The sequence below is a fragment of the Ursus arctos genome, unplaced genomic scaffold (genome assembly GCF_023065955.2).
Source record: "Ursus arctos isolate Adak ecotype North America unplaced genomic scaffold, UrsArc2.0 scaffold_10, whole genome shotgun sequence".
NCBI classification, from domain to species: Eukaryota; Metazoa; Chordata; class Mammalia; order Carnivora; family Ursidae; genus Ursus; species Ursus arctos.
Window position 1 is genome coordinate 76,508,795 of NW_026622764.1, and position 25,391 is coordinate 76,534,185.

General features: G+C 36.0%; 1 protein-coding gene across 5 annotated transcripts in view; it reads right to left on the bottom strand.

Annotated features, from left to right (window-relative positions):
• IFT88 (intraflagellar transport 88) overlaps window positions 1-24,630 on the bottom strand; it is a 146,842-nt gene extending 122,212 nt beyond the window's left edge. For 3 of the 5 annotated variants that reach the window (XM_026492961.4, XM_026492957.4, XM_026492956.4), the window contains exons 1-6: window positions 24,462-24,630; window positions 19,952-20,047; window positions 15,614-15,676; window positions 2,662-2,718; window positions 1,474-1,527; window positions 536-599 (exon numbers count right to left, since the gene is read on the bottom strand). In XM_026492961.4, the coding sequence (XP_026348746.2) occupies window positions 536-599; window positions 1,474-1,527; window positions 2,662-2,718; window positions 15,614-15,676; window positions 19,952-20,041 (328 nt within the window). In that variant the 5' untranslated portion in view covers window positions 20,042-20,047; window positions 24,462-24,630. Of the gene's footprint in view, window positions 1-535; window positions 600-1,473; window positions 1,528-2,661; window positions 2,719-15,613; window positions 15,677-19,951; window positions 20,048-22,496; window positions 22,686-24,461 lie in introns of all 5 variants that reach the window. The other 2 variants (XM_057309765.1, XM_057309773.1) reach the window with 2 other exon arrangements.
• Window positions 24,631-25,391: the final 761 nt, after the last annotated feature.

Genomic DNA, 25,391 nt, shown 5'->3' on the forward strand with positions numbered 1-25,391 from the left:
ACATCAAAGTATATAAATGAAATGTGAAAACAAAAATGAGTACTCTCTCAGTGTTTACTTCTCCTCCACAGTAACCTATCCTAACTCTAGGAACTCTAAATTATCAATCACATGAGTAATGACCTGGTATTGAGTTTTTAACTTTTTTTATTGGTATAGTATACATTAGGTTTTGTCATAATAATTTTATTTTTACATTATGACCTAACTTACATATTTAAATACTATTTTCACTTATAAATTTTAAATTGGGCTCTAACTTATATAAATAAATTGTAGTTTCTAGTTTTTTTAAAATGCACACATTTTTAATGTACAAGTTAGCACACTTTTACAAATTACATGCCAGTATAACCACCATTCCAATTGAGATACAGAACGTTTTCATTAATGGTATCTAAAATAATGACATACTTTATAATCAACAGCATGTTAGGTTTTATTTAAAATGGTAACATTTTACATCTATACATAGAAACACTATAACAACGTTAAAACATCTGAAAAAATTATTAGAAGAGATAATATAACAAACCTCTCAAAGCTGCTTTGGTAAAACCAGCTGCTCTCACTGCTGTCATTGGTCTAGTAACTCCATCCTTGAAAGAAAAAGAATCATGTAAAAGGTATTCTTAAATAAGATTTATTTCTTATCTATAGTTCTGTACATGGCACATACATTAACATAATCCCATTTTTTTTAGTCCCAATTTTTCTGATTTTTTAAAAAGATTTATTCATTTATTTGAGAGAGAGACAGAGAGAAAGAGAGAACATGTGGTGGGAAGGGGCAGAAGGAGAGGAAGAGAGAAACTCTAAGCAGACTCTGAGCTGAGTACAGAGCCCCACTCTGGGCTCAATCTCACAATCCTGAGATCATGAGCCAAAGCCAAGAGTTGGACATTTAACCGACTGTGCCACCCCGGCACCCCTTTAATACTGATTTTTAACCACTCTCTGCTTATTCCTTACCCCTGCCTCCTCAAATGTCAGTCATGTCTCTACTTTCCCTTTCCCCTATAAAATTTCAATTCCTTGCTTGAACTGGGCTTACTCCTAGTTTGAAAAGAAAAACTCAAAAGATTTTTATATAGCACCTTATATAAGTTATATAGGTTATTAGCTGGCTACTCCTCTACTTTTTTGGTCTCCTATATGCCTATGAGAGAAACTACAGAAATTGTTGCAAGTGATAGCATAGGAAAAATGGGACCCAGAGTTCACTACACAACCAAACTATCTTCTATGTCCACTGCTCAATGGGATTTCATTTGAGACCTGAGTAAATCCAATGAGATTTTGCCTCCAAAGATTCTTAACAGTCCAACCTTTAGCCCACAATTTAAAGAATCAGGGTCATTATATAAGAAAACACCTTCTTTAACATTTTAAAATAATATAATAAAAAAGGTTGGCAATAATATTCTAAGTCACAAGAGAGGCCCAAAATGAACAACCACATGACAGAGATACCTGAATAGCCCCTGTCATTGGTCTTCCCATCGATGATGCCAGGGATGTCTTGGACTAGTAAACAGAAAACTAAATTAAAATGATTCCAAAAAACATCTACATTTAGTTTTATAAAAACCAAGTTATAAAAGTTTTCTTTGTAATTTTTTTCTTCATTCTATTGGGAAGTAAACCTATTTATAACCTGAGGATGCAAGATTAAACAATAAAACTCTAAAACAAGCTTCAGCAAACTACAACCTTCAGCCTTTGTCAATAACATTTTATTGGAAAACAGCCATACCCCACTGGTCTGCACATGGTCTATGGCAGCTTCTGTACTACAAATGCAGTTTGGTAGCTACAACAGAGACTATGACCTGCAAAGCCTAAATTGCCTGGCTCTTCACAGAAAATGTTTGCTGTTTCTTGTTCTGAAATACTACCAAAAATCAAATTAATGAATAATACATGCTTAGGCTGATTAACGAAACCATGTTTCATTTAACACACAATTACATCATGTATATGACTACTTTTCTTATTCATATAAAGAAACTGTATGAAGTCAAGTGTCCTGGACCTCTACATACTAAAATCATTTCTCTGACCCCTATGGAATATTATAATGAGGACTAGAAAATGCTATTCCACCACATTCTTCCATTTTTCTCCCATTGCCCTTTTATTTCTGTATGCTAAGACATCCAAATTTGGGCAAGACTTAAAAATTTTCCTTTATGGATTTTTACATAGTATCTTTCCTCCAAAGATCTGAAATAAAAGCAAGACCCAAATATATGCCTCTGAAATTTTCCTCAAATTTTATTTTTTCATGTATTAATTGGTAATTTTAAAATATTATAAACATCATTACTTTTATATAACATTTAACTCCACATAAAATATGAATGGAATACACAAGAGACTTGGTAATAGTACACAAAAAATGAAAGGAACTCAATCAACAAACACAAGGTTTACAAATAGAAATGATAATAAAATATTTTCTGATAAATTTACAATCAAAATGACTAGTATATAAAAGCTATTAATCAAATTAGACTTTTATAAGGTTTGTAACTATCCAAAATGAAAAATATATCTGGGTCACGGACTGAAAGATACCCAAAATTATTATAGAGCTGCCTAAAGTGAACTTAAGGATAAGAAAAAGCACCTTCATATCTTTAGCTTAAGTAAACCTACCCCATATCCAGTAGCTACAGGTCTAGTAACTGCTGTGCTTGGTATTTTAGCAGTTATCTTAGGGAGGAAAAAAAACATAGTTAATAGAATTCAAATTAAGCTATACAATAGAAAACTAGAAAAACAATGGGAAATATAGACTCATCAATAGAGAAATATTTATATAATATTTAGGATAACTTCTCTTAAATTACTCTAAATATTAAGGATCCCAGATATTTTAAAGTATTAAGAAGGAGACTTACTCTGGAATTCATTTTAAAGAAGAAGAGAAACTTTAGAATTACCTGAGGTACCAATGAGAAAGATTAGTTTTCATGGCTGCATCTATCATTCATTATTCATACTGACTACTGCCAGCCACTAGGCTTAACAATAGACACAGGCATTGCCATCAGAGAATCTGGGTTTGAATCTCAGCTCTCCTTCTACCAGCTGTTTTTATTCACACTTTTTTGAACCTAAATTTTCTCATCTTTGAAATAAGGATATCCTGATCACAAAATTGTAGTTGGAATCAAATAGGACCATGCAGGTGGAAATGTCCTATACATGTTAGTTATTAGGCATATTTGCTTGAAATATTTGATTAAAACATCATTAGAATAGCTCTACTTCTGGCTATGATGGACTGCTGTTTTATATGACTCTCCCCCTAAGAATAACTAAAAAAGCTAAGGACAAAAATATTTTTATAAAAAAATCAATTTGAATATATTAGAGAACCAAGAAGACAATGAAGAATTAAGATAATGAAGGGGAAAGGTTTCAAGATAATGAAAAGGGAAAGCTAGAGAGGTATGCCTGCATTTGAGCCTGCTTTTCTCAAAGAGGCAAGGCTAAGAAGCTGAACACAGCTCTCTACAGACTCACAGGTCTTATGAGACAAAATGTTGGAGTTGGGGGGGCTGCCAAGGTGGCAGCCCTGGTAATCCTGCAGGCTTTGACTGTGATCTCAAAAGGCTACACTCTACAACTGAAAAGTAAATAAGTATACTAGCCCTCATAAAAACTGAAGCCCAATTTAGAACCATCTCAAACTCAACTGGATTAAGGTGAGCCAGGACTCCTTGTGCCTCTAAGGGCCATAAGCAGAAGTAAATTCTCTAGTGAAAGATAAGATCATCTAGAATTGTGCTATCCAGTAGAACTTTTCTGCAGTGATGAAAATGTTCTATATCTGCCCTGATAAGATAGCTATTAGCCACATGTGACTATTGAGCATTTGAAATGTGATTGGTGTAATAAGGATCTGAATTTTTATATTTTACTTTATTTTAAATAATTTAAATGTACATAGCCACATGTAGTAGTTGTTATAATACTGGACAACTCAGACAATAGCCTTAAATTAACTCTAAAAGTTTTCACTTACAATGCCTGGCATTGAATCAAAAACAACCAGACATATAGGAGGCAAGACTACCTAACCAAAAGCCAAGAGAAACAAAAGACTAGAAAGACACTCAGAAAAGGATACATATAATGGAAATGTCAGACACAGACTTTAACATAACTATGCTTAATATGATCAATGAATTAAAAGACAAGATTGACAATTTCAGCAGAGAACTGGAAAGTATAAAAAAGGAATAGAAATGACAGAACTGAAAAATAGCTGAAAATGTAAAATTCTGGCATTGTTCAGGAAGCAGTAAAATACTAGACTTTAATAATTGAAAGATGAGCATTGTAATCTTTAGGAAAACACTAAAAGAATAGTTAAAGTAAACTCATAAGATAACATTGGGGAGAAATGGAATAATAAAAAAGAAACAAAAGAAGGCAAGAAATAAGAGAAAATAATACATAAAAAAGTCAGGAAAAAACAAAAAGCAAAGTTAAGACAAATTAAAACCGGAACAGTAATTTCATTAAATGTAAATGGACTAAATACTTCACTAAAGAATAAGATTATCAGACCACATTTTAAAAAGAGAACTCAGTTACGTTCTGCTAATGAGAAATACATCTTAAATATATGGATACGGAGAAGTTGGAAGTAAACAGATGGGAAAGGTATATCATGCAAATCCTAGACGAAAGAGAGCTTCTGTAGCCCTATCGATATATTAATATCTGACAAAATAGACAAACAGCATGACTAGAGATAGGACATTTCAAAAATAATAAAAGGCTCAATTTATGCTGAAAATATAATAATGCAAAATATTTTTGCTCCAAATATATAAAAGAAAAACTCTAAAAGAGAAATAAATCCACACAATGTAACTTTTGACATCTTTCTAACAGAACTAGTAGCCACCCAACCCAAAAAAATCAGTAAAAATATAGAACTCTTGAACAAAACCATTAACACACTTGATCTGACAGATCTTAGAAAAAGCTGAAAAGGAAGGATATGGGTCTTAGCAATTTTTTCCATGAGAACAGACTGAAGGAAAGAGACCATTATTCTTTTAACTACTTACTAATGACCAAATCAGTGTTTCAGTTTTTTACTTTTAGCATGGGATTGATCTCTTTAGATAGAGTGGATTCTACACTGGCTCTTCCTTTATTCACCTTACACCCTCATCTGCAATGCCTTTCCTCCAACATCTCAAGGTCAGTCTTAATTGTACGTACCCTTTAATATTCAACTGTAAATTTATCTTCTAAGCAGCCTTGCTGATTGTCCTAACTAGTGATAAATAACCTCTTTTTGTGGTCCCATAGCAATTTGTACTCTTTTCTTTACAACACTTATATTACGCTTTGAATATAGGTATCCAGTCTACGGCCATACCACCCTGAATGCACCCAATCTCGTCTGAATACAGGTATCCATTTTATTTTTCTAAGATTATAAAGTCCTTTGGAACTAGCTAGAATTTTATCCCTTGAGTAAACCTAGCACCTTTCACATAGAAGCTACATAATTTCTTCTTGTTTAACACAATAAGTAGGTTGTGGTGAAAATATTCAATATGGGGTCAAGAGACTCAAGCTCTGCCCCAGTTACGGATACCTGTGAAATCTCTAGGCTTCAGTTTTCTCATATATAAAATGAGGATCTCTAAAGTTACTTCACAATATCACTGAAGGGCCAGCATGGTAAAATGATCACCTGATGTGTGATACCTGAAATCACTAAATTGAAGACAAAGTTTCCTTATTTACTAAGTCACAGAATAAAGACTTATGAAGCACCTACAGTAGGCAAAGAACACTGAATAAGACAAAATAACACTGCCTTTTGAAAAAGCTTATAGTCTAGTCATTAGCTTAGTGAAAGAACTCAAACTACGATTTTTCTTTACATGATGAAGGTAACCTTAAAATTAAAATACAGATTGTGAAATGTGTAGTCAAGAATTAATTTTACCAAAGAAAGGTGTGGCTTTGCTCTTGGCTACTGGGAATAATCTCTAGGACTTTGGAATGTCCTCCCTGATATGCATATCTTTGTTTGCCAGGGGCTTTGGCCACCGGACAATTGAACAAAGTGATTTATGATGGGAGCTTTGGGACACATAATATCAGTTCAACTTCCAAAGGTATTAGTCTAAACCCCCAGGAGGGGCTGGAGACTAAACATCAGCCATGCAAACAGTATGTGATAGAGCCCCAGTAAAAACTCTGGATACCAAAGTTCTAACTGGTCTTCCCTAGTTGGCAATACTATGTAAGTAATGTCATCACACACAGTGGCCAGGAGAAGTTAATGTCACGCATGATGCCACAGGAAAAGAATGACCAGATGTTCCACATTTAGGCCCCCCAGACTCTGTCTTATGTGTCTCTTCCCTTTGCAGATTTTAACCATATCCTTCCCCTGTAATAAGCCATGAGTGTAATATCTTTCAGTGAGTTCTGTGAGCCCTTTCAAAGAACTACTGAACCAGAAGGTGATCTTGGGAATCCCCTAAACTTATAATTGGTGTCAAAAGTAAGAACAGTTTTGTGGAGGACTATGTATAGCTGACTAAACTCATTGTAGGGAACCACACTAAATTCATTTACATAAATATGTTGGGAAAGCTATTTACAAGATTCTTTCCATTGTAAGTGGTTTAATACTAATAACTTATTTTTGCTAAATAATACATAATGGCAGGGAGGAAAGAGAGAAAGTAACAAAGTGAGAGAAGATGAAAGCAAAAGGACACTTCATCTAAAGCAGAGGAGTTGCTATATTTCAGTTTCTCAACTTTGGCACCATTGACCTTTTACCACATAACTCTTGGGGGGGGGGGCCTCTGCATTGTATGATGTTTAGCAGCATCTCTGCCTGCTACCCACTAGATGCCAGTGGCACTCACCCATGTTGTGACAACCAAAAATATCGCAAGGCCAAATGTACCTTGGGACAGTTGTGGAGGAGAACTGAGAATCACTGCTATATAGTAATGAACAAGTGGGGAAAAACAGTTAAAAAAAAAGGAATATCAGACATAGAACATTATGGATAGAACTTTCTATTCTTTGCTATTTTACTTAGTGCCAACCTTGTTTATTTTCAACTACAAAAAAAGTTTGACAAATTTTATGCACTGCACAAGGCAGATGCCTATGTTTTGCATGACACATATAAAAATTTTAATACTAATATTGAAAAAAATCACTCTAGCAATTTACACATTGGTAGAATGCATAATTAATAGATTAACAGAAACTAGAAAGCTAGAAAGTCAAATAATTTTAAAGCAATGAGAATTTTAGGTAAATATACCCCAATGCTTTACATGATAATATTTATATTCTCAAGACTATAACGAAACTTTTGGTTCTAAAATACTTTCAAACTCACTTACTGGACACACTAAAAGCTACAAAACATTGTAGAAAGAAATTAAAGACACAAATAAATAAAAAGTTATCCCATGTTGAAGGACTGGAAAACTTAGTATTGTTAAGATGTTGATACTACTCAAAGCAATCTACAGACTCAGAGCAATCTCTACCAAAATCCCAATTTCATTTTTTGAAGAAATAGAAAAATTCATCTTAAAATTCATTTGATTACAAAGCCACTATATGTAAACAGTGTGGTACTCGCATAAACAAAGACAAACAGACAAATGGAATAGAATAAAAAGTGCAGAGAAAACTTTCCTGTATATGGTCAAATGGTCTTCAACAAAGGTCAGTCTCTCCAACAAATGGTGCTAGGAAAGCTGGATATCTACTTGCAAAAGAATGAAATTAGAGCCTAACCATACACCGACACACAAAATGTTAACTCAGTGGACTGAAGGCATAAGCATAAAACCTAAAACTCCTGGAGGAAAACATAGTGGAAAAGTTTTGTGACATTGGATGCAGCAATGATTTCTTGGATTTTATATCAAAAGCACAGGCAACAAAGTGAAAACAGAAAAGTGGGGCTACATCAAACTTAAAACTTTGTGCATTAAAGGACACAATCGACAGAATGAAAAGTCAACCTATGAAATGGGAGAAAATATATGCAAATCATATATCTGATAAAGGGTTTATCCAGAATATATAAACACCTACAACTGAACAACAAAAAGTATCAGATAACCTAGTGAAAAAAATGGGCAAAGGAAATGGCCAACAAGCATACAAAAAGATATCCAACATTACTAATCATCAGAGAAATGCAAATCAAAATTACAGGAACAATCACTGCATACCCATTAATTGCTACTATCAAAAAAATAGAAAGTAAATGTCAGTGAGGTTATAGAGAAAATGGAACCCTATTACAGTTAGTGGGATTGTGAAATGGTGCAACTATTATGGAAAACAATATGGAGGTTCCTCAAAAAATTCAAAATAGAATATTCTGATGTAAGATGTAGCAATCTTACTTCTGGGCATACATCCAAAGAACTGAAAACAGGGTTGCAGAGAGACATCTGCACACCTCTGTTCATAGCAGCACTATTCATAATAGTCAAGAGGTAGGAGTACCCCAAGTATCCATGGAATACAACATGATATATACAAACAATGAATTATTAGTCTTAAAAATGAAGGAAATCCTGTTACATCCTACAACACAGATGAACCTTGAAGACATTATGCTAAGTGAACTAAGCCAGTCACAAAAAGACAAGGACTGCATAATTGCACTTATATGAGGTACCTAAAGTAGTCAAATTCATAGAGGCAGAAGGTAGAAAGACGGTTGCTAGGAGCTGGAGGGAGAATGCATAGTTTTGTTTAATGGGTATAGAGTTTCAGTTTGGGAAGATGAAAAAGTTCTGGAGATCTGTTTCACAAGAATGAGAATATATTTAATGTACTGAACCATGCATTTAAAACTGGTTACAATGAGGGGTGACTGGAGAAAATGGTAGTGGAGCAGGAGGACCTAGGCTCACCTCATTCCACAAATACAACTAGATAACTATCAAATCATTCTAAATACTCCAGAAATAGGACTGAAGGCTGGCAGAACAAACTCCACAACTAAAGGTAGAGAAGAGGCCACATTGAAGAAGGTAGAAAGTACGCAGACAAGGTTTAGGACAGAAACATGGCTGCTGTGGTGGTGGGGAAGGGTGAGAGACAGACTAACAAGAGAGAGCACAAGGAAAACCAATTCTCATAGAAATTGGCTTAGAAAGCAAAAAGGGCCAAATTTCATGGATTCTGGCAAGCAGGGGGGCTTAAGGCCTAGAGTTTTAAAGGTTAGTAGGTGTTGCTAGGATACAGCCTGGAGGGCATTGCACTGCTCCTGGAGAGAAGGCAGAAAAACAACCTGTGGACACAAGGCATGGAAACAGTGATCTGAAGAGTGCCTGGGGCACACAGTGGGGAGGTTATTTGCTCAAGTCAGAGGGTGTCCCAGAGAGACAGTGCTCATGAATAGGCTCTGCCCAGAACAAATAAATTGGCTATTGCCATTCCCACCATTGCCCTTCATCATAAGCATAGGGCCACCTGTAGGAACCAGCCCAGTGCAGACATTTGTAACCTAACTTGTTTACACCAACCCCCAGCCCCCATACTCCAATGAAAAGGCACTTTGCAGTCAGGATTGTGTAAGTCCCAGTACTACAAACCCCTCCCTCCAGAAGACCAGCCCAAACCCCTACCAACACCATGCCTTCCAAACAGGGAATTTTGCAGACTCTCAGTTCTGGTGGCAGTGGCAACAAGTCTCATTTTACAAGCAGGCCACAGCTCACCTAGTTGAAACTTGCCACATTCAGGCTAGGGACCAGAAACTGCCCACAGCAGACAAAGAGAGCCTCTGCAGATGACTGGCCTGAAGGATAAAGCAGCCAGGACACAACAGCAAGTGCACATAGTACACAGTGGAGACGCTCCTGGAAGCACCAGGCCCTGGGGAACAGGGGACGCTACACAGCAGGGCGCTCCAGGACCTCTTCTTTATAAGGCCATTACCCTCAAGAACAGGAGACATAGCTGACTTTCCTAACACACAGAAACAAGCAGAGAGGCTTAGACAGAATGAGGAGACAGAAGAATTTGCCCCAGATGAAAGAACAGGACAAGGCCATGGCAGGAGATCTAAGCGAAACAGATGAGTAACAGGCCTGATAGAGAATTTAAAGTAGTGATCATAATGATATTCACCCGACTGGAGGAAAGAGTGAAAGACATGAATGAGACCCTGAATACACAGGTAAGGTATAACAAAGCAGAGGTAAAAGTATAATAAATGAAATGAGAAACATGCATGGTGGAAGGGACGACAGGCTGGAAGAAGGAGAGGAACAAATTAATGACCTAGAAAACAGAGTAGTGGAGAGTAACCAAGCTGAACAAAAGAGGAAACAAGAATTATGCAAAAGGAGACTAGACTTAGGGAACTCAGTGACTCCACCAAATGTAGTAACATCCATATTATAGAAGTCCCAGAAGAAAAGAGAGAGAAAAGGGGGCAGAACATTTATTTGAAGAAATAATAGCTGAAAGCTTCCCTAATCTGGAGAAGAAGACAGATATCCAGATCCAGGAGGCACACAGAACCCCCATCAAAATTGACAAAAGCAGATCCATACCAAGATATACTGTAATTAAGATGGCAAAATATAGTGATAAAGAAGAAAATATTAAAAGCAGCAAGACAAAAGGAGATAGCAATTTATGAGGGAAAATCCATTAGGCTAGCCAGAGATTTTTCAGCAGACACTTTCCAAGCCAGAAGGGAGTGACATGATACATTCAAAGTGCTGAGTGGGAAAAATTTTCAGACAAGATTACTCTATCCAGCCAGGCTATCATTCAGAATAGGAGGAGAGATAAAGAGTTTCCCAGACAAACAAAAACTAAGGAGTCCATGACCACTAAACCAGCCCTGCAAGAAATGTTAAAGGGGATTCTTTGAGTGGAAAGGAAAGACCGAAAGTAACAAGTAAGAAAGTAGGAAACAAAAGCAGTGAAAATGATTATTTTATATAAAAAAAAATCAGTCAAGGAACTCACAAAATAAAAGGATATAAAATATGACATCATATACCTAAAACATGGGGAGGACAGGAGTGAAGAATGGGTTCAAACTCAAACAACCATCAACTTAATATAGATGGCTATATGCAGAAGATGCTATGGACAAACCTAATGGTAACCACAAATCAAAAACTAATAAATACGGAAAGAACAAAGAGAAAGAAATACAAATATATCACTAAAGAAAATCGGCAAGATGGGGCGCCTGGGTGGCACAGCGGTTAAGCGTCTGCCTTCGGCTCAGGGCGTGATCCCAGCGTTGTGGGATCGAGCCCCACATCGGGCTCCTCTGCTGGGAGCCTGCTTCTTCCTCTCCCACTCCCCCTGCTTGTGTTCCCTCTCTCGCTGGCTGTCTCTGTCCTGTCGAATAAATAAATAAAATCTTTAAAAAAAAAAAAAAATCGGCAAGCCATGAAACAGAGAAAGACAGAAAAAGGATCAGAGAAGAATCTTCAGAAACAACCATAAAACAGTAATAAAATAGCAATAAATACATATCAGTAATTACTTTTAATGTAAATGCACTAAACAATCAAAAGACATAGGGTAACAAAATGGATTAAAAAACAAGGCCTGTCTGTATGCTGCCTACAAGAGACTTTATTTTAGACCTAAAGCCACCTGCAGATTGAAAGTGAGGGGACGGAGAAACTTTTTTCATTCAGAGGGATGTCAAAAGAAAGCCAGAGTAGCAATACTTATATCAGACAAACTAGATTTTAAAACAAAGACTGTAACAAGAGACAGAGAAGGGACAGTATGTAATAATAAAGGGGACAATCCAACAAGAAGATGTAACAGTTATAAGTATTTCTACACCCAACGTGGGAGAACCCAAATACATAATAACAAATGTAAAGGAACTAACCTGTAATAATACAATAACAGTAGGTGACTGTAACACCCTACTTACATCAATGGATAGGTCATCTAAACATAAAATCAACAAGGAAACAATGGTATTGCATGACACATTTGAACAGATGATTTAACAGGTATATTTAGGACATTCGATCCTAAAAGAGCAGAATACACATTCTTTTCAAGTGCACACAGAACATTCTTCAAAACAGATCACATATTAGGCCACAAAACAGGCGTCAATCAATTCAAGAAGACTGAAGTCATACCATGTGCCTTTTCGGACTGCAGTGCTATAAAACTAGAAGTCAACAAGAAAAACTCTGGAAAGACCATGAATACATGGAGGTTAAATAACATGCTACTAAACAGTGAATGGGTCAAAGGACATAAAAGAAGAAATTTAAAAAGTACATACAAACAAATGGAAATGGAAATGAAAATACAAGGGTCCAAAACCTTTGGGATACAGCAAAAGCAGTTCTAAAACAGAAGTATATAGCAATAAAGGCCTACCTCAAGAAGCAAGAAAAAAATCTCAAATAAACAACCTATTATTACACTGAAAGGAGCTAGAAAAAGAAAAATAAACAAAGAATAAACCAGCAGAAGGAAGGAAGTAATAAAGATCAGAGCATAAATAAATGATATAGAAACTAAAAAAACAATACAACAGATCAATGAAGCCAATGCTGGTTCTTTGAAAAAATTAATAAAATTGATAAACCTCTAGCCAAGCTTATCAAGAAAAAAAGAGAAAGGACTCAAATCAATAAAGTCACAAATGAGAGAGGAGAAATAACAATCAACAGAAATACAGTTATAAGAGAATGTTATGAAAAACTATATACCAACAAATTGGACAACCTAGAAGAAATGGATAAATTCCTAAAAACATGTAAGTTACCAAAACTGAAACAGGAAGAAATAGAAAATTTGAAAAGACCAATAGCCAGCCAAGAGATTGAATCAGTAATCAAAAAACTCCCTATGAATAAAACTCCAGGACCAGATGGCTTCACAGGCAAATTCTACCAAACACGTAAAGCTCAAACTATTCCTAAAAATGGAAAATGAAGGAAAACTTCCAAATTCATTCTACAGGTCAGCATTATCTTGATACCAAAACCAGATAAAGGCAACACTAACAAAGAGAACTACAAGCCAGTATATCTGAGGAACATAGATGCAAAAGTTCTCAACAAAATACTAGCAGACTGAATCCAATAATACATTAAAAATACCATTCACCACAATCAAGTGGGATTTATTCCTGGGTTGCCAGGGTGGTTCAATATTTCAAATCAATCGACATGATACACTACAATAAGACAAAGGATAAAAATCATGTGACCATTCCAATAGATGAAGAAAAAGCATTTGACAAAGTGTAACATCCATTCCTGATAAAAACCCTCAACAGAGTATGCTTAGATGAAACATACCTCAACATAGTAAAGGCTGTATATGGCAAACCCACAGCTAACATCATCCTGAAATGGTAAAAACTGAGAGCTTTTCATCTACAGTCAGAAATAAGACAGGGATTTCCACTCTCACACTTTTATTAAACACTTCTGGAAGTCTTAGTCACAGGAATGAAACAACAAAAAGAAATAAAAGTCATCCAAATTGGCTAGGAAGAAGTGAAACTTTCACTATTCACAGATGACACAATATTCTATATAGAAAACCCAAAAGACTCCATAAAAAAACTGGTAAAACTGATAAATGAATTCAGTAAAGTCACAGGACACAAAATCAACATATAGAAATCTGTAACATTTCTATAATGAAGCAGCATAAAGAGAAAATTAAGGAATTAATTCCATTTACAATCCCACCAAAAATAATAAGATACCTAGTAATAAACCTAACCAAAGTGGTGAAAAACCTGTACTCTGAAAACTATCAAACACTGATGAAAGAAACTGAAGAGGATACAAAGAAATGGAAAGATATTCATGCTCATGGACTGGAAGAACAAATATCGTTGAAATGTTGATACTACCCAAAGCAATCTACACATTTAATGCAATCCCCATTAAAACCAACAGCATTTTTCACAGAACAAGAACAATCCCAAAATTTGTATGGAAGCACAAAAGACCCTGAACAGCCAAAGCAATCTTGAAAAAGAAAAGCAGAGGTGGAGGCATCACAATTCCAGACTTCAGATTATGTTACAGAGCTCTAGTAAGCAAAACAATATGGTCCTGGCACAAAAATAGACATGTACATCAATGGAACAGAATAGAAAACCCAGAAGTGAGCTTACAACTATACGGTCAATTAATCTTCAACAAAGCAGGAAAAGAATATCTAATGGGAAAAAGACTGCCTCTTCAATAAATGGTGCTGGGAAAACTGGACAGACACATGCAAAAGGATAAAAGTGGACCATTCTCTTTCACCATACATGAAATAAACTCAAAATGGATTAAAAACCTAAATGTGACATCTGAAACCACAGAAGTCCTTGAAGAAAGCACAAGCAGTAATTTCTCTGGCATTGGCCATAATAACTTTTTTCTAGATTGGTCCCCTGAGGCAAGGGAAATTAAAGCAAAAATAAACTATTGGGACTACATCAAAATAAAAAGCTTCTACACAGCAAAGGAAACAATCTAAAAAATTAAAAGGCAGCCTATGGAAGGGGAGAAGATATCTGCAAATGACCTATCCAATAAAGGTTTACTATCCAAAGTATATAAAGAACTTATAAAACTCAACACCCAAAAAACAAATAATCCAGTTTAAAAAATGGACAGAAGACATGAACAGACATTTCTCCAGAGAAGACCTCCAGATGGCCAACAGACACATGAAAAGATGCTCATCATCACTTACCATCAGGGAAAGGCAAATCAAAACTACAATGAGCTACCACCTCACACCTGTCAGAGTGGCTAAAATCAACAACACAAGAAATAACAGGTGTTGGCGAGGATGTGGAGAAAAAGAAACACTCCTGCACTGTTAGTGGGAATGCAAACTGGTACAACTGTGGAAAACAGTATGAAGTTAATAACAGAACTACCCTATGATCCAGCAATTACACTACTGAGTATTTACCCAAAAAATACAAAAACACTAATTCAAAGGGATTCATGTTTACAATAGCATCATTTACAATAGCCAAATTATGGAAGCAGCCCAAGTGTCCATCGATTGATATCCATGAATGGATAAAGAAGAGGTGATACACACATACACACACACACACACACACAATGGAAAATTATTCATCCATAAAAAGGAATGAAATCTTGCCATTTGCAAGGAAATGGATGGAGCTAGGGAGTATAATGCTAAGCAAAGTAAGAAAGGGAAAGATAAATGTCATTTGATTTCACTCATATGTGGAATTTATGAAACAAAACAAACAAGCAAAAGGAAAAAAAAAGAAAGACAAATCAAGAAACAGACTCTTAGCTATAGAGAACAAACTGATGGTTACCAGAAGGGAGGTGGGTGGAGGGACAGGTGAAATAGGTGATGGGGATTAATGGGGGCACTTGCTGTGATGAGCACCGGGTGATAAATGGAATTGTTGATTCACTACATGCTACACCTGAAACTAATATAACACTGTACTAACAACTGGAATTAAAAAATAAAATAAATAAAAAATGATTAAGATGGCAAATTTTATGTTATGTGTTTTTTTACCACAACAACAAAAAAATTCACTTACTGGAGGTCTTCTGCCATGACTAGTTCTCACTGCTTGCTGAAAAGCTGTGTCATTCTCTAATTCCTAAAATGAAAAGGCAAATTTAACATTCAACATGAAGTGAGAATTAAAAAAAACAAGTTTAATGTCTTCTGTTTGGTATTCATGATCCTCTATAATTCATCTTACCCCATCTGTTGATATCCAGGTAGTGGCTCAAGGATTCCTGCCCTCAAAGTTCCCCCCTCACACTACCAAATATCAAGGTTCCTTCCTTGTCTAAGAAGAAGAGTACTGGTAATGTCAATCAACTGTAAGGGTATTTTATTAGCCACTGTTTAAATGCGTGGTATCATTCTGCCTGGTTAAAAGATCAAGTACACAGGATATGGCCTTTCTTCTGTTTCCTTCTTCCAAATAACTAGAGCAGTAAGAGCAGAGAACCACATCTCCTTCTCTTCCTCTTTCTCTTTGTCCTCTCTCCCTCCCTTCCCTCCACATATGCTGGGACCATGGTTACTAGCCCCATCTTGAAAAAGCCTTAGGACATTTCATTTCACTGCAAAAGTAAAGTCTGGAATTCAGACTGGAGGTGAGCAAACAGAAGGCTCCACAGTGTTCAACCTGCTGTCCCATTTGGAACCAAAGCCTCAGTTGAAATAAAATGTTATTATGCATTGCTGATTCCTGCATGTCCTCAAATTCTTCATCAGGAAAGGTGAGGAAAGCAGTATTAGTCAAGAGCAAGACAGAAATGTTCCTGGGTTTCCAGAACAAATGCCATTTTTAGACTCACTCAAAAGCACCCAGGCTTGCCAACCACCAACCTTCTAACCAGCCTTTATTTCTTACTCCTTCACCAACACAAACTCTGGCTCTAACCCTTCATACAGATGTTATGGGCAACTGTCAGACTCTCCTCTGATTTATTTCAGTATACTTCCCACAAAAATGTACTTGCTGAATGTTAAAAATTTTTAAAAAGTCACTATTTTTAAAAAGTTACTATCAATTAACTTTTAAAACCATTGCAATTAAAGTAAAATGTTTATATAACCAGGATGTTAATAAAATGCACTTTAAATGTAATTTTATTATGTCCAAGCATTCTTTACTTTTTACCTTAAATAATCTTTAGAACATTATCTTCCATATCAACTACAGAAAATTAATAAGTAGACAATTCTCTGTTAGTTATGGAAACTAGGCAACTTTCATATGAAGTATAAAGCCAAAGGCAACCTTCAGCATAATTAATTATACTACTTTGGCAGATCCCTTAGGAAAAGGAAGTTTTCTAATATTCCTAAATGATAAATAAAATTTTATTCATCAACCCAGTGAATTATTTATTTTTTTTCTTAAAGATTTCATTTATTTGACAGAGAGAGACACAGAGAGAGAGGAACACAAGCAGGGGGAGTCAGAGTGGGAGAAGCAGGCTTCCTGCTGAGCAGGGAGCCCAATGCGGGGCTCAATCCCAGGACCCTGGGATCATGACCTGAGCCAAGGTAGTTGCTTAACGACTGAGCCACCCAGGTGCCCCTCAACTCAGTGAATTCTAACTAAATGACAAACTAAAAAATGCCAACAAACTCTGCAATTATAAATACCAAACTAACACAACTTTTGTAATTTTTCTTTGTTCGTGATTTTATTACCAACTTGCATAATCTATGAACATCTTTGAAACTTTCAATTAATTCATTTACATATGAAGCTTATTATTCCAATTAATTAAGATATAAGAAAACTTGGTTTGGGCAAACCAAACATCATTTTTATTTTACTACTGAATTTATTTTTGTGTCTGGCATTCTCAATATTCTCTTTGAATTAAACAATGAAGCCACACTATGATGATCTGAGAAGTTAGGAAGTTTCTTCTGGTGCTTTATTTATTTATTTATTTATTTATTAAGATTTTATTTATTTATTTGACAGAGATAGAGACAGCCAGAGAGAGAGGGAACACAAGCAGGGGGAGTGGGAGAGGAAGAAGCAGGCTCCAGCGGAGCAGGGAGCCCAATGCAGGGCTTGATCACACCCTGAGCCGAAGGCAGACGCTTAAGGACTGAGATACCCAGGTGCCCCTCTCTGGTGCTTTAAAAGTGATCATATTCATGAACTATTAATGCCACTTCTGGGACTCTAGCCAAGGAAATGTTTGCTCAAACTACAGAAAATCATTTCTGCATAAAATTGTTCACTGTATAGTTGTTATTTACAATAGCAGAAAACTGGAAATAAATATCCTATGATATGAAAATAGTTCCAATCATCTATACATATTCAATAAAATGCATGTAAAATTATACATCTGACCTTGAACAACACAGGTTTGAACTGTGTGGGTCTACTTATACGTGGATTTTTTCCCAATAAATACACTGGGAAATTTTTTGGAGACTTGTGACAATTTGAAATAACTTGTAAACCATCCAACCTAAAAATACTGAAAGTTTTAAGAAAAAGATATTATTGTATGTATACAGTATATGACATATATATACCATACAAAATGTGTTAATTGATGATGTTATCAGTAAGCCTTCTGGTCAACAGTGAGCTATTATTAGTTATGTTTTGGGGGAGTCAAAAGTTATATGTGGATTTTTGACTGCATGGGGGGAAGGAGGTGAGTCAGTGTCCCTAAACTCTGTGTTGTTCAAGGGTCACTGTATTTAAATTCTTAGTATCATGAGACATTGCTTATGATGTAGTTGAATGTAAAAAAGCAAACAGAAAAGTAAATGCTGGTTCAATTTCAAACATGCCAAAAGAAAACTGTATATGTATGCATGAAGGAAAGAAAAAGCAACAAAATGTTATAGCAGTTATTTTGAAGTGATGGGATTATGGGTAATTTTGTTTCCAACGATGAGCATGTACATTCTTTACACATATAAATTTTAAAATTGGGGAAAAGGGGGAGAGTTCATTAGTTTTCAAAATCTATGCAAAATGAGGAAAACACCTTTGTTTTAATATGAATCTATATAATCATATCTATGTGTATACACAGTGTACACAAGGAGGGAAACACTTGCGTATATTAAAAGACGGGTATACAGCAAATGTCAAGTGATATACTTAATATCTTCGGGTGACAGGATTTACATTGTTTTATTTTTCTCCAAAGTCCTGTATTTTTCGAATTTTCCACAAATGATCATATCTCAGATTTTTATTTCATATAGAGTAAGTGAATGGATTTCTATTTTTCTTCCTTGTTTTCTTTCCAGGTCTCACATTCACAGACTACCATTTTTCTCCAGAGGAAAAAACAATTGAAAAATTACTAAGAGCTATATGAAAAAACTCCAGAACAAGATTTCTTAAATTCATATAAAGTCCTATAAATGCTAGTATTTGACTATTATATACTAGCAAAAAAATTAACAACCATATCCGTCACCCTTACTTTTTTCATGCACTAATTCAAGGTAACTTTATAAAAAAGTTTTGTTTTGTTTTACAGTTTGTAAATTCTAACTCTCACAATATAAGATTTAAAATATTCAAATATTTTTTTAAAAATTCAAATATTTGGGGGCACCTGGGTGGCTCAGTCGTTAAGCGTCTGCCTTTGGCTCAGGGCGTGATCCCAGGGTCCTGGGATCGAGCCCCCCTTCAGGCTCCTCCACTGGGAGCCTGCTTCTTCCTCTCCCACTCCCCCTGCCTGTGTTCCCTCTCGCTGGCTGTCTCTCTCTCTGTCAAATAAATAAATAAAATCTTAAAAAAAAAATTCAAATATTTGTCTTAATAACAGTTTCATCTTTTAGTTTAAGTAGATATAGATTTGTTGACATAAATGGATGATAAATGATACCATTTTATCCAAAAATATATAGAGATACACATAAATTTACATAGGGAAATGTTTAGTGAGATAAGCATTATATGTTAGTTAACATTTATTTCTAGATGGTGACTTTCTGTGATTTTAATTTTTCTTTACACTTGTTTCTATTTCCTAAGTTTTCTATAAAAATACTCATACAATTTAATTAAAAGAAAAAATCACTATACATTTCAAATTTATAGCATTTAAAAAAATGGTTTTAGATAGGTCAAGTGATTTAAATCTTTTTACTTACACATTCAGATAGCTAGTGCTGGAAAACACAAGTATATAATTGATCCCAATTTGTTTATATAACCTTTCTCATGATTTTCTCTTTTGCTAAAATTAGTATTATTAGAAGTTAATACAGACTTCAGTAATAGCACTTTTCTAGGCTTTTAACCAGTTTATTTAATCTAAAGCATAATAAAGCATAACATTCAAATCCAAAGTTTTCATGAACCAGCTGGTTAGCAAAGACCAACATAAAAAACTAGATTTTTCTTTTTTACCTCAGTATCATAGGTTGGATTGTAGTCATTATAACCAGAATAAAGATCATCTTCATCTGTCTCTGGGGCCAGGTGTACATTTTGCATCATTTGTACCTATGAAAAATTGGCAGTATAAATATGTTCTCGGTATATGAAAGAATTCTTAATTGAAATAAAATATAACTACTTAACAACCTTTCTGGTCCAATTTACTGCTATATATTTTTATGACTTAAAATTTTTTTCATATCAAATTCTCAAAACTAGGTGTCAAAACACTGATTTATTATTCTCATCTCAAATTTATTCCACACCTATTACATTAAAAGGACAGTGACAGGCACTCGGGAGTACAGTTGGTTGCTCTTAACTTTTCAAAGAGCTCAGTATCAAGTGCAGAAGGAAGTATGTCGAGTACAATGCGATGCAGAAACCACCACAGTGGTTAAATTCAAAAACCAACAACACAAAAGGTCAGCAAGAATATGGAGTAATCTAGTCATGCACTATTTTGGGGGTGTAATATGGTACAATTTTGGAAACAAAGTCTGGCAGTTTTATAAAATGAATATTTATTTCTTATGACCCAGCAATTCCACTCCAACTTTTACCTGAGAGTAATAAAAACATTGATCCACAGAAGTATATAAGAATGTTCACAGGAGCTTTATTCTTTATAGTCAAAAACTAGAAACAGACCAGGTGCCTATCAACAGAATGGACAAGCAAATATGGCATATTTATGCAATCAAGTATTATTCAGCAATAAAAAATAATGCACTGATGACACATATTATATGGAAATCTTCCATAAAATATGGAAGAATTATGTTGAGTGAAATAAGCTTCACAAAACTGTACCTTATGTGTTGTTTTATTGATTTAAAATTCTAGGGCAGGCAAAACTATTGTGGAAAACAATCAGAACAGTGTTTGCTTTTTAGGCCTTGGGACTAGAGACTGAATGGAAAAGTGCATGATTATAGAATTTTCTACGGTGATAAATATTCTATATCCTGAGAGGGGTTTGGGGTATACAGGTATACACACTTGCAAAAACTCAACAAATGCATACTTGAAAATTTTCTTTCCATCGTACATTTTTTTCTTGAAAAAAAAATATCAATAAATAAATATCAAACTAAATTAATATGCATACCTAAGTATTTAAGGGAAAGCCTAATATCTGTAATTTAGTTTGATGTGCATAAAAATAACATGGATAAGTGAATAGGTTTGTGATAAGACAAGTATAGAAAAATGTTAATGATAGAATCTATGTAGCAAGTATGATGTTCACTATAAAATTCTTTAAGCTTTCCTGTACATTTGAAAATTTCCATAATAAAATGTTGAGGAAAAAATGCAAGACAGAATAAAACAGATGTCAGAGCAAAGTAAAATAGAAGTGTGGGGAAAATATAATTACTGTATACATACACTGTAAGTAAATGCAGTAATTACTAGAGAATTCAGGAAGAATTCTCAGACAAGTAATCATTCAAACTGAGAAATATTTTAGGCAATTTCAAGGAGGGGGCAGGCTAGCTACCCAAGAAATGTAGTACTGAACTACTTTATCTTAAAATACATATTTTCTTTAAATCTTGTACAATTTCAAGTGTCCCATAAAATTCCAACAAAAATTTCAGCTTAATCTTATTGCTCAGTATAATGCCAAACCTATATGGCTACTTGTAACCTTTAAAAATGTTTTATGTGAAATACAAAATTAATTAATATTAATTATTAATTTTTATATAATTGACATACCATAAAATTTACCTTTTTAAGGTGTACAATTCAGTGGTTTTTAGTATATTCGCGAGGTGGTGCAACCACCACTATCCAGAACACTTTAATCACCCCATAAAGAAATCTGGGACCCTTTTAGCAGTTACTCTCCATTCCTCCCTCCACCCAGCCTATGGCTCTGATCTACTTTGTCTCTATGGATTTGCCAATTCTGGACATTCCATATGGAATCATCAAATATGTAGCCTTTTATGTCTGGCTTCTTCCACGTAGCATAATGTTTTCAAGGTTCATCTATATTGTAGCATGCATGAGTACGTCATTCCTTTTTATGGTTGAGTAATATTTTATCTATTTATTAGTTAACGGACATTTGGATTATTTCACTTTATAGTTATTATGAATAATACTACTATGAACATTTGTGTACATTTAGTGTGAACATAAATTTTCAATTCTATTGTGTGTATACCTAGGAATGGCATTGTTGGGTCATATGGCAACTCTACGCTTAATTTTTGGAGAAGCTGATAGACTCCAAAGTGGATGCACATTTTACATTCCACCAGCAATGTATGAAGGTTCCAATTTCTCCAGGTCCTAGCCAACACTTGTTATTGCCCGTCTTTTTGATTATGGCCATTCTAATGGGTATATAATGGTATTTTTGTGGTTTTGATTTGTATTTCCTTAATGACTAATGACGTTGAGCATCTTTCCGTACACTTATTGACCACTGTAGATCTCTTTGGTGAAATGTCTGCTCAGATGCCGTGCCCATTTTTAAAAATTGGGTTATTTGTCTTACCTGAGTTATAAAAATCTTTTATATAGTCTGGATACTAGACCTTATCACATTGATTTGCAAATATTTTTATCCCATTCTATGTGCTGTCCTTTCATTTTCTTGATAGTAACCTTTGAGGTGTTCTTTGAATTTTGATCATGTACAATTTCTCCACTTTTTCCTTGGTTGCTTGTGCTTTTAGTGTCACATCTAAAAAAAAAAAAAAAAACCCACTGCCTAATCCCAGATCAAAAAGATTTACACCTGTTTTCTTTTAAGAGCTTTATGGTTTTAGCTCCTACACTTAGATCTTTTGAATTAATATTTCATTACTTTTTAGAGATGAAAACTCACTACTATGAGACACAATGTCAATCAGATAGAAATCTTCACTCCAAATACCACCAAAAGTATTAAAAATCACCAGTATACAAATTCCCAGTTATAAACTAAGTCATGGGGATGTAAATTACAGCATAGAGACCATAGTCATGATATTGTAATAACTTTGGTGACAGATGGTAACTAGATTTATTGTGAACATTCTGTAATGTATATAAATTTCAAATCACTAGGTTGCACATCTGAAACTAACATGATATGCATGTCACCTACACTTCAAGAAATAAAAATTAAAAAAAAAAGTTATTGGTATAAGATATAGAAAATATTTTAACTTCCAAGCTTTAGTTCAGAGAATGCTAAACCAGTGGTTCTCAAACTTTAGTATGCTTGAGAAGCCTAAGGGCTTGTTAAAATTCAGATTGTTACTCCCCCACCAGCAGAGTTTGCGATTCACTAAGTCCCGGGTGGGAGTCATCACCACCCCCTCTATTCCTTACATTGTGCATTCCTAACAAGTTCCCAAGTGGTGTTAATGATGCTGGCCTGAGAACCACACTTTGAGAACTTGCTGATTATGAGCCCTATTTCGGTCAGTTCAACTTACATGCATGTCATGAAAAAAAGCAACTTTTAGAACTCTTGCAGGGTTGCAACCACAATGGAATTAGTTTACATCTGAGACTTTTGCTGAACAGACATCTAATGAGCAAATTAATCTTAAAGATGTAGAAAGTGAGGCCAGGAAAGGTGAAGTGAAGTATGGGTGGCAGAGCAAATACTACAACTTCGGTTTTCTGGATTCCCCTAGGTTTCAAAAGCAGTTCATACACATAACAACCCACTCGTGTTGAAACAATTTGGGGATAACACTACTTCAATATAAATTAAATGCCAGTAACATCTTTTTTAAAAATGTGAGTTATTTTATTTTTTATGATACTCTGCCACTATGTTGGATAGTCTACATCCAAGATGCCTACTGTAGTTCCGCAAAAAGTCACGAGCAGAAAACCCACTTGGTAAAAGGAAACGTGGGATTTTAGCCCTAGAAAGAATCTTGGGAAAACAATACTTCAAGTCTTTGGAATTTTGTTTCATCTTTGTGAGGCTGAGTACACGTTTATGTCTTCTCTTGTGTTCCCTTGTATTTCATGACTTAAACGTTTTATTAGAAAATTTCAAAAGCTTTACGTAACACACAAAAATAAAGATGAATGTTCAGTGTGTATGCTATGATATTCAAGAGCTGGTGTAAAGGTCTCATCTGGGTTCGAATTGCCCGGCTGCAGTGATTTGGAACAGCCATCCCGTGAGGAGCAGCACTGCCCGCCCCACCTAAAGGAGTTAACACAAACTAGCCAGCTACAGGGATCAACGCCGGCGAACCAACGCCCGCGTTTCAGTGTGGACAGACGTGGGGCCTGCAGGCCGCGTCCAGCCGCAGACGGGCGGAAGGAAGTGCCGGTGGGCAGGCAGAGCCCCTCCGCAAACCAAACCCCCGCCCCGCGGCGCGGCGCCTCTGGGACCTGCGCGGGGGCGTGCCGCCAAGGGCCCTGCCTGGGGACGACCACCCGCCGCGGGGCCGCCACCTCGCCGCCCGCGCCGGCCCGAGGCGCTCCTTGCCCCAGGCCCTTCTCCTACCTCGCGGCGAGGGGGAGCAGGGCGACCGCGAGTCTAGAGGGGGTACGACACGGCTTTCTCCAGAAATCTACCAAGAGCCCGCGTAGGCCAGAGCGCGGCGCCCAAGTCGTTGCCACGCGAGGAATCCAAGGAAGCGGCTCCCACAATCCTCCGCGCCAGAGCGGAGTTGGCGGGGGAGATGGGGGGGCTGGAGAGGAGTGTGGCCGGGCGGGGGCGTGGCCGGGCGTGGTCGGGCGTGGCCGGACCAGAGCTGAACGCGAGTGGAGGCGGGCGCAGCCTGTGTGTGTCCGGGGCAGGTAGGGGTACCAAGTGCGCGGTCTCTATTTGGAGTGCGAAGGAAAGTAACTTGACAGTTTATAAATCCTGATGAGCTCAGCCAGAAAGATTGCCCGGGGATGATACTAGGTTACTATGAAATATCTCTGGTAGCCATCACACTGATGTGAGCTTGAGAGCCCGAGTTTCCTGTCATCACTGACTCCCTTCGGTCAGATCACCCTATAAAGTTACTCAGATGAGATGTCTGTTTCGGAGGCACCGGCTCCTTCTTCCCTCCTTCCTCATGTCCAGGTGTTCCCACAGCACTATGCGTACACCTTATCCAAGCTTTTAATGTATACTTGTCTTGTCTGGTGAGTGCCTTAAAGTCAGGAACTGAAACTTTGTGTCCCAAGCACCTAGAACCAGGTTCATACCAAAAATAAATGCACAATATGAATGAGAAATTCATAATTGTTTAATATCATTAAAGTTTATTTTAAATTTTGAAGATTAATGAGAGTCATGCAGGGGAAGTCTAGACCAGTATTTAATGAGTTTCAAACATTAAGTACATGTTGGGAGGCAATTTTTAAAATACATTATATGTATGTCAATATAGTATTTTAATTATTATTCACAAGGCTATCTTGAGGGAAAAAATGATATATG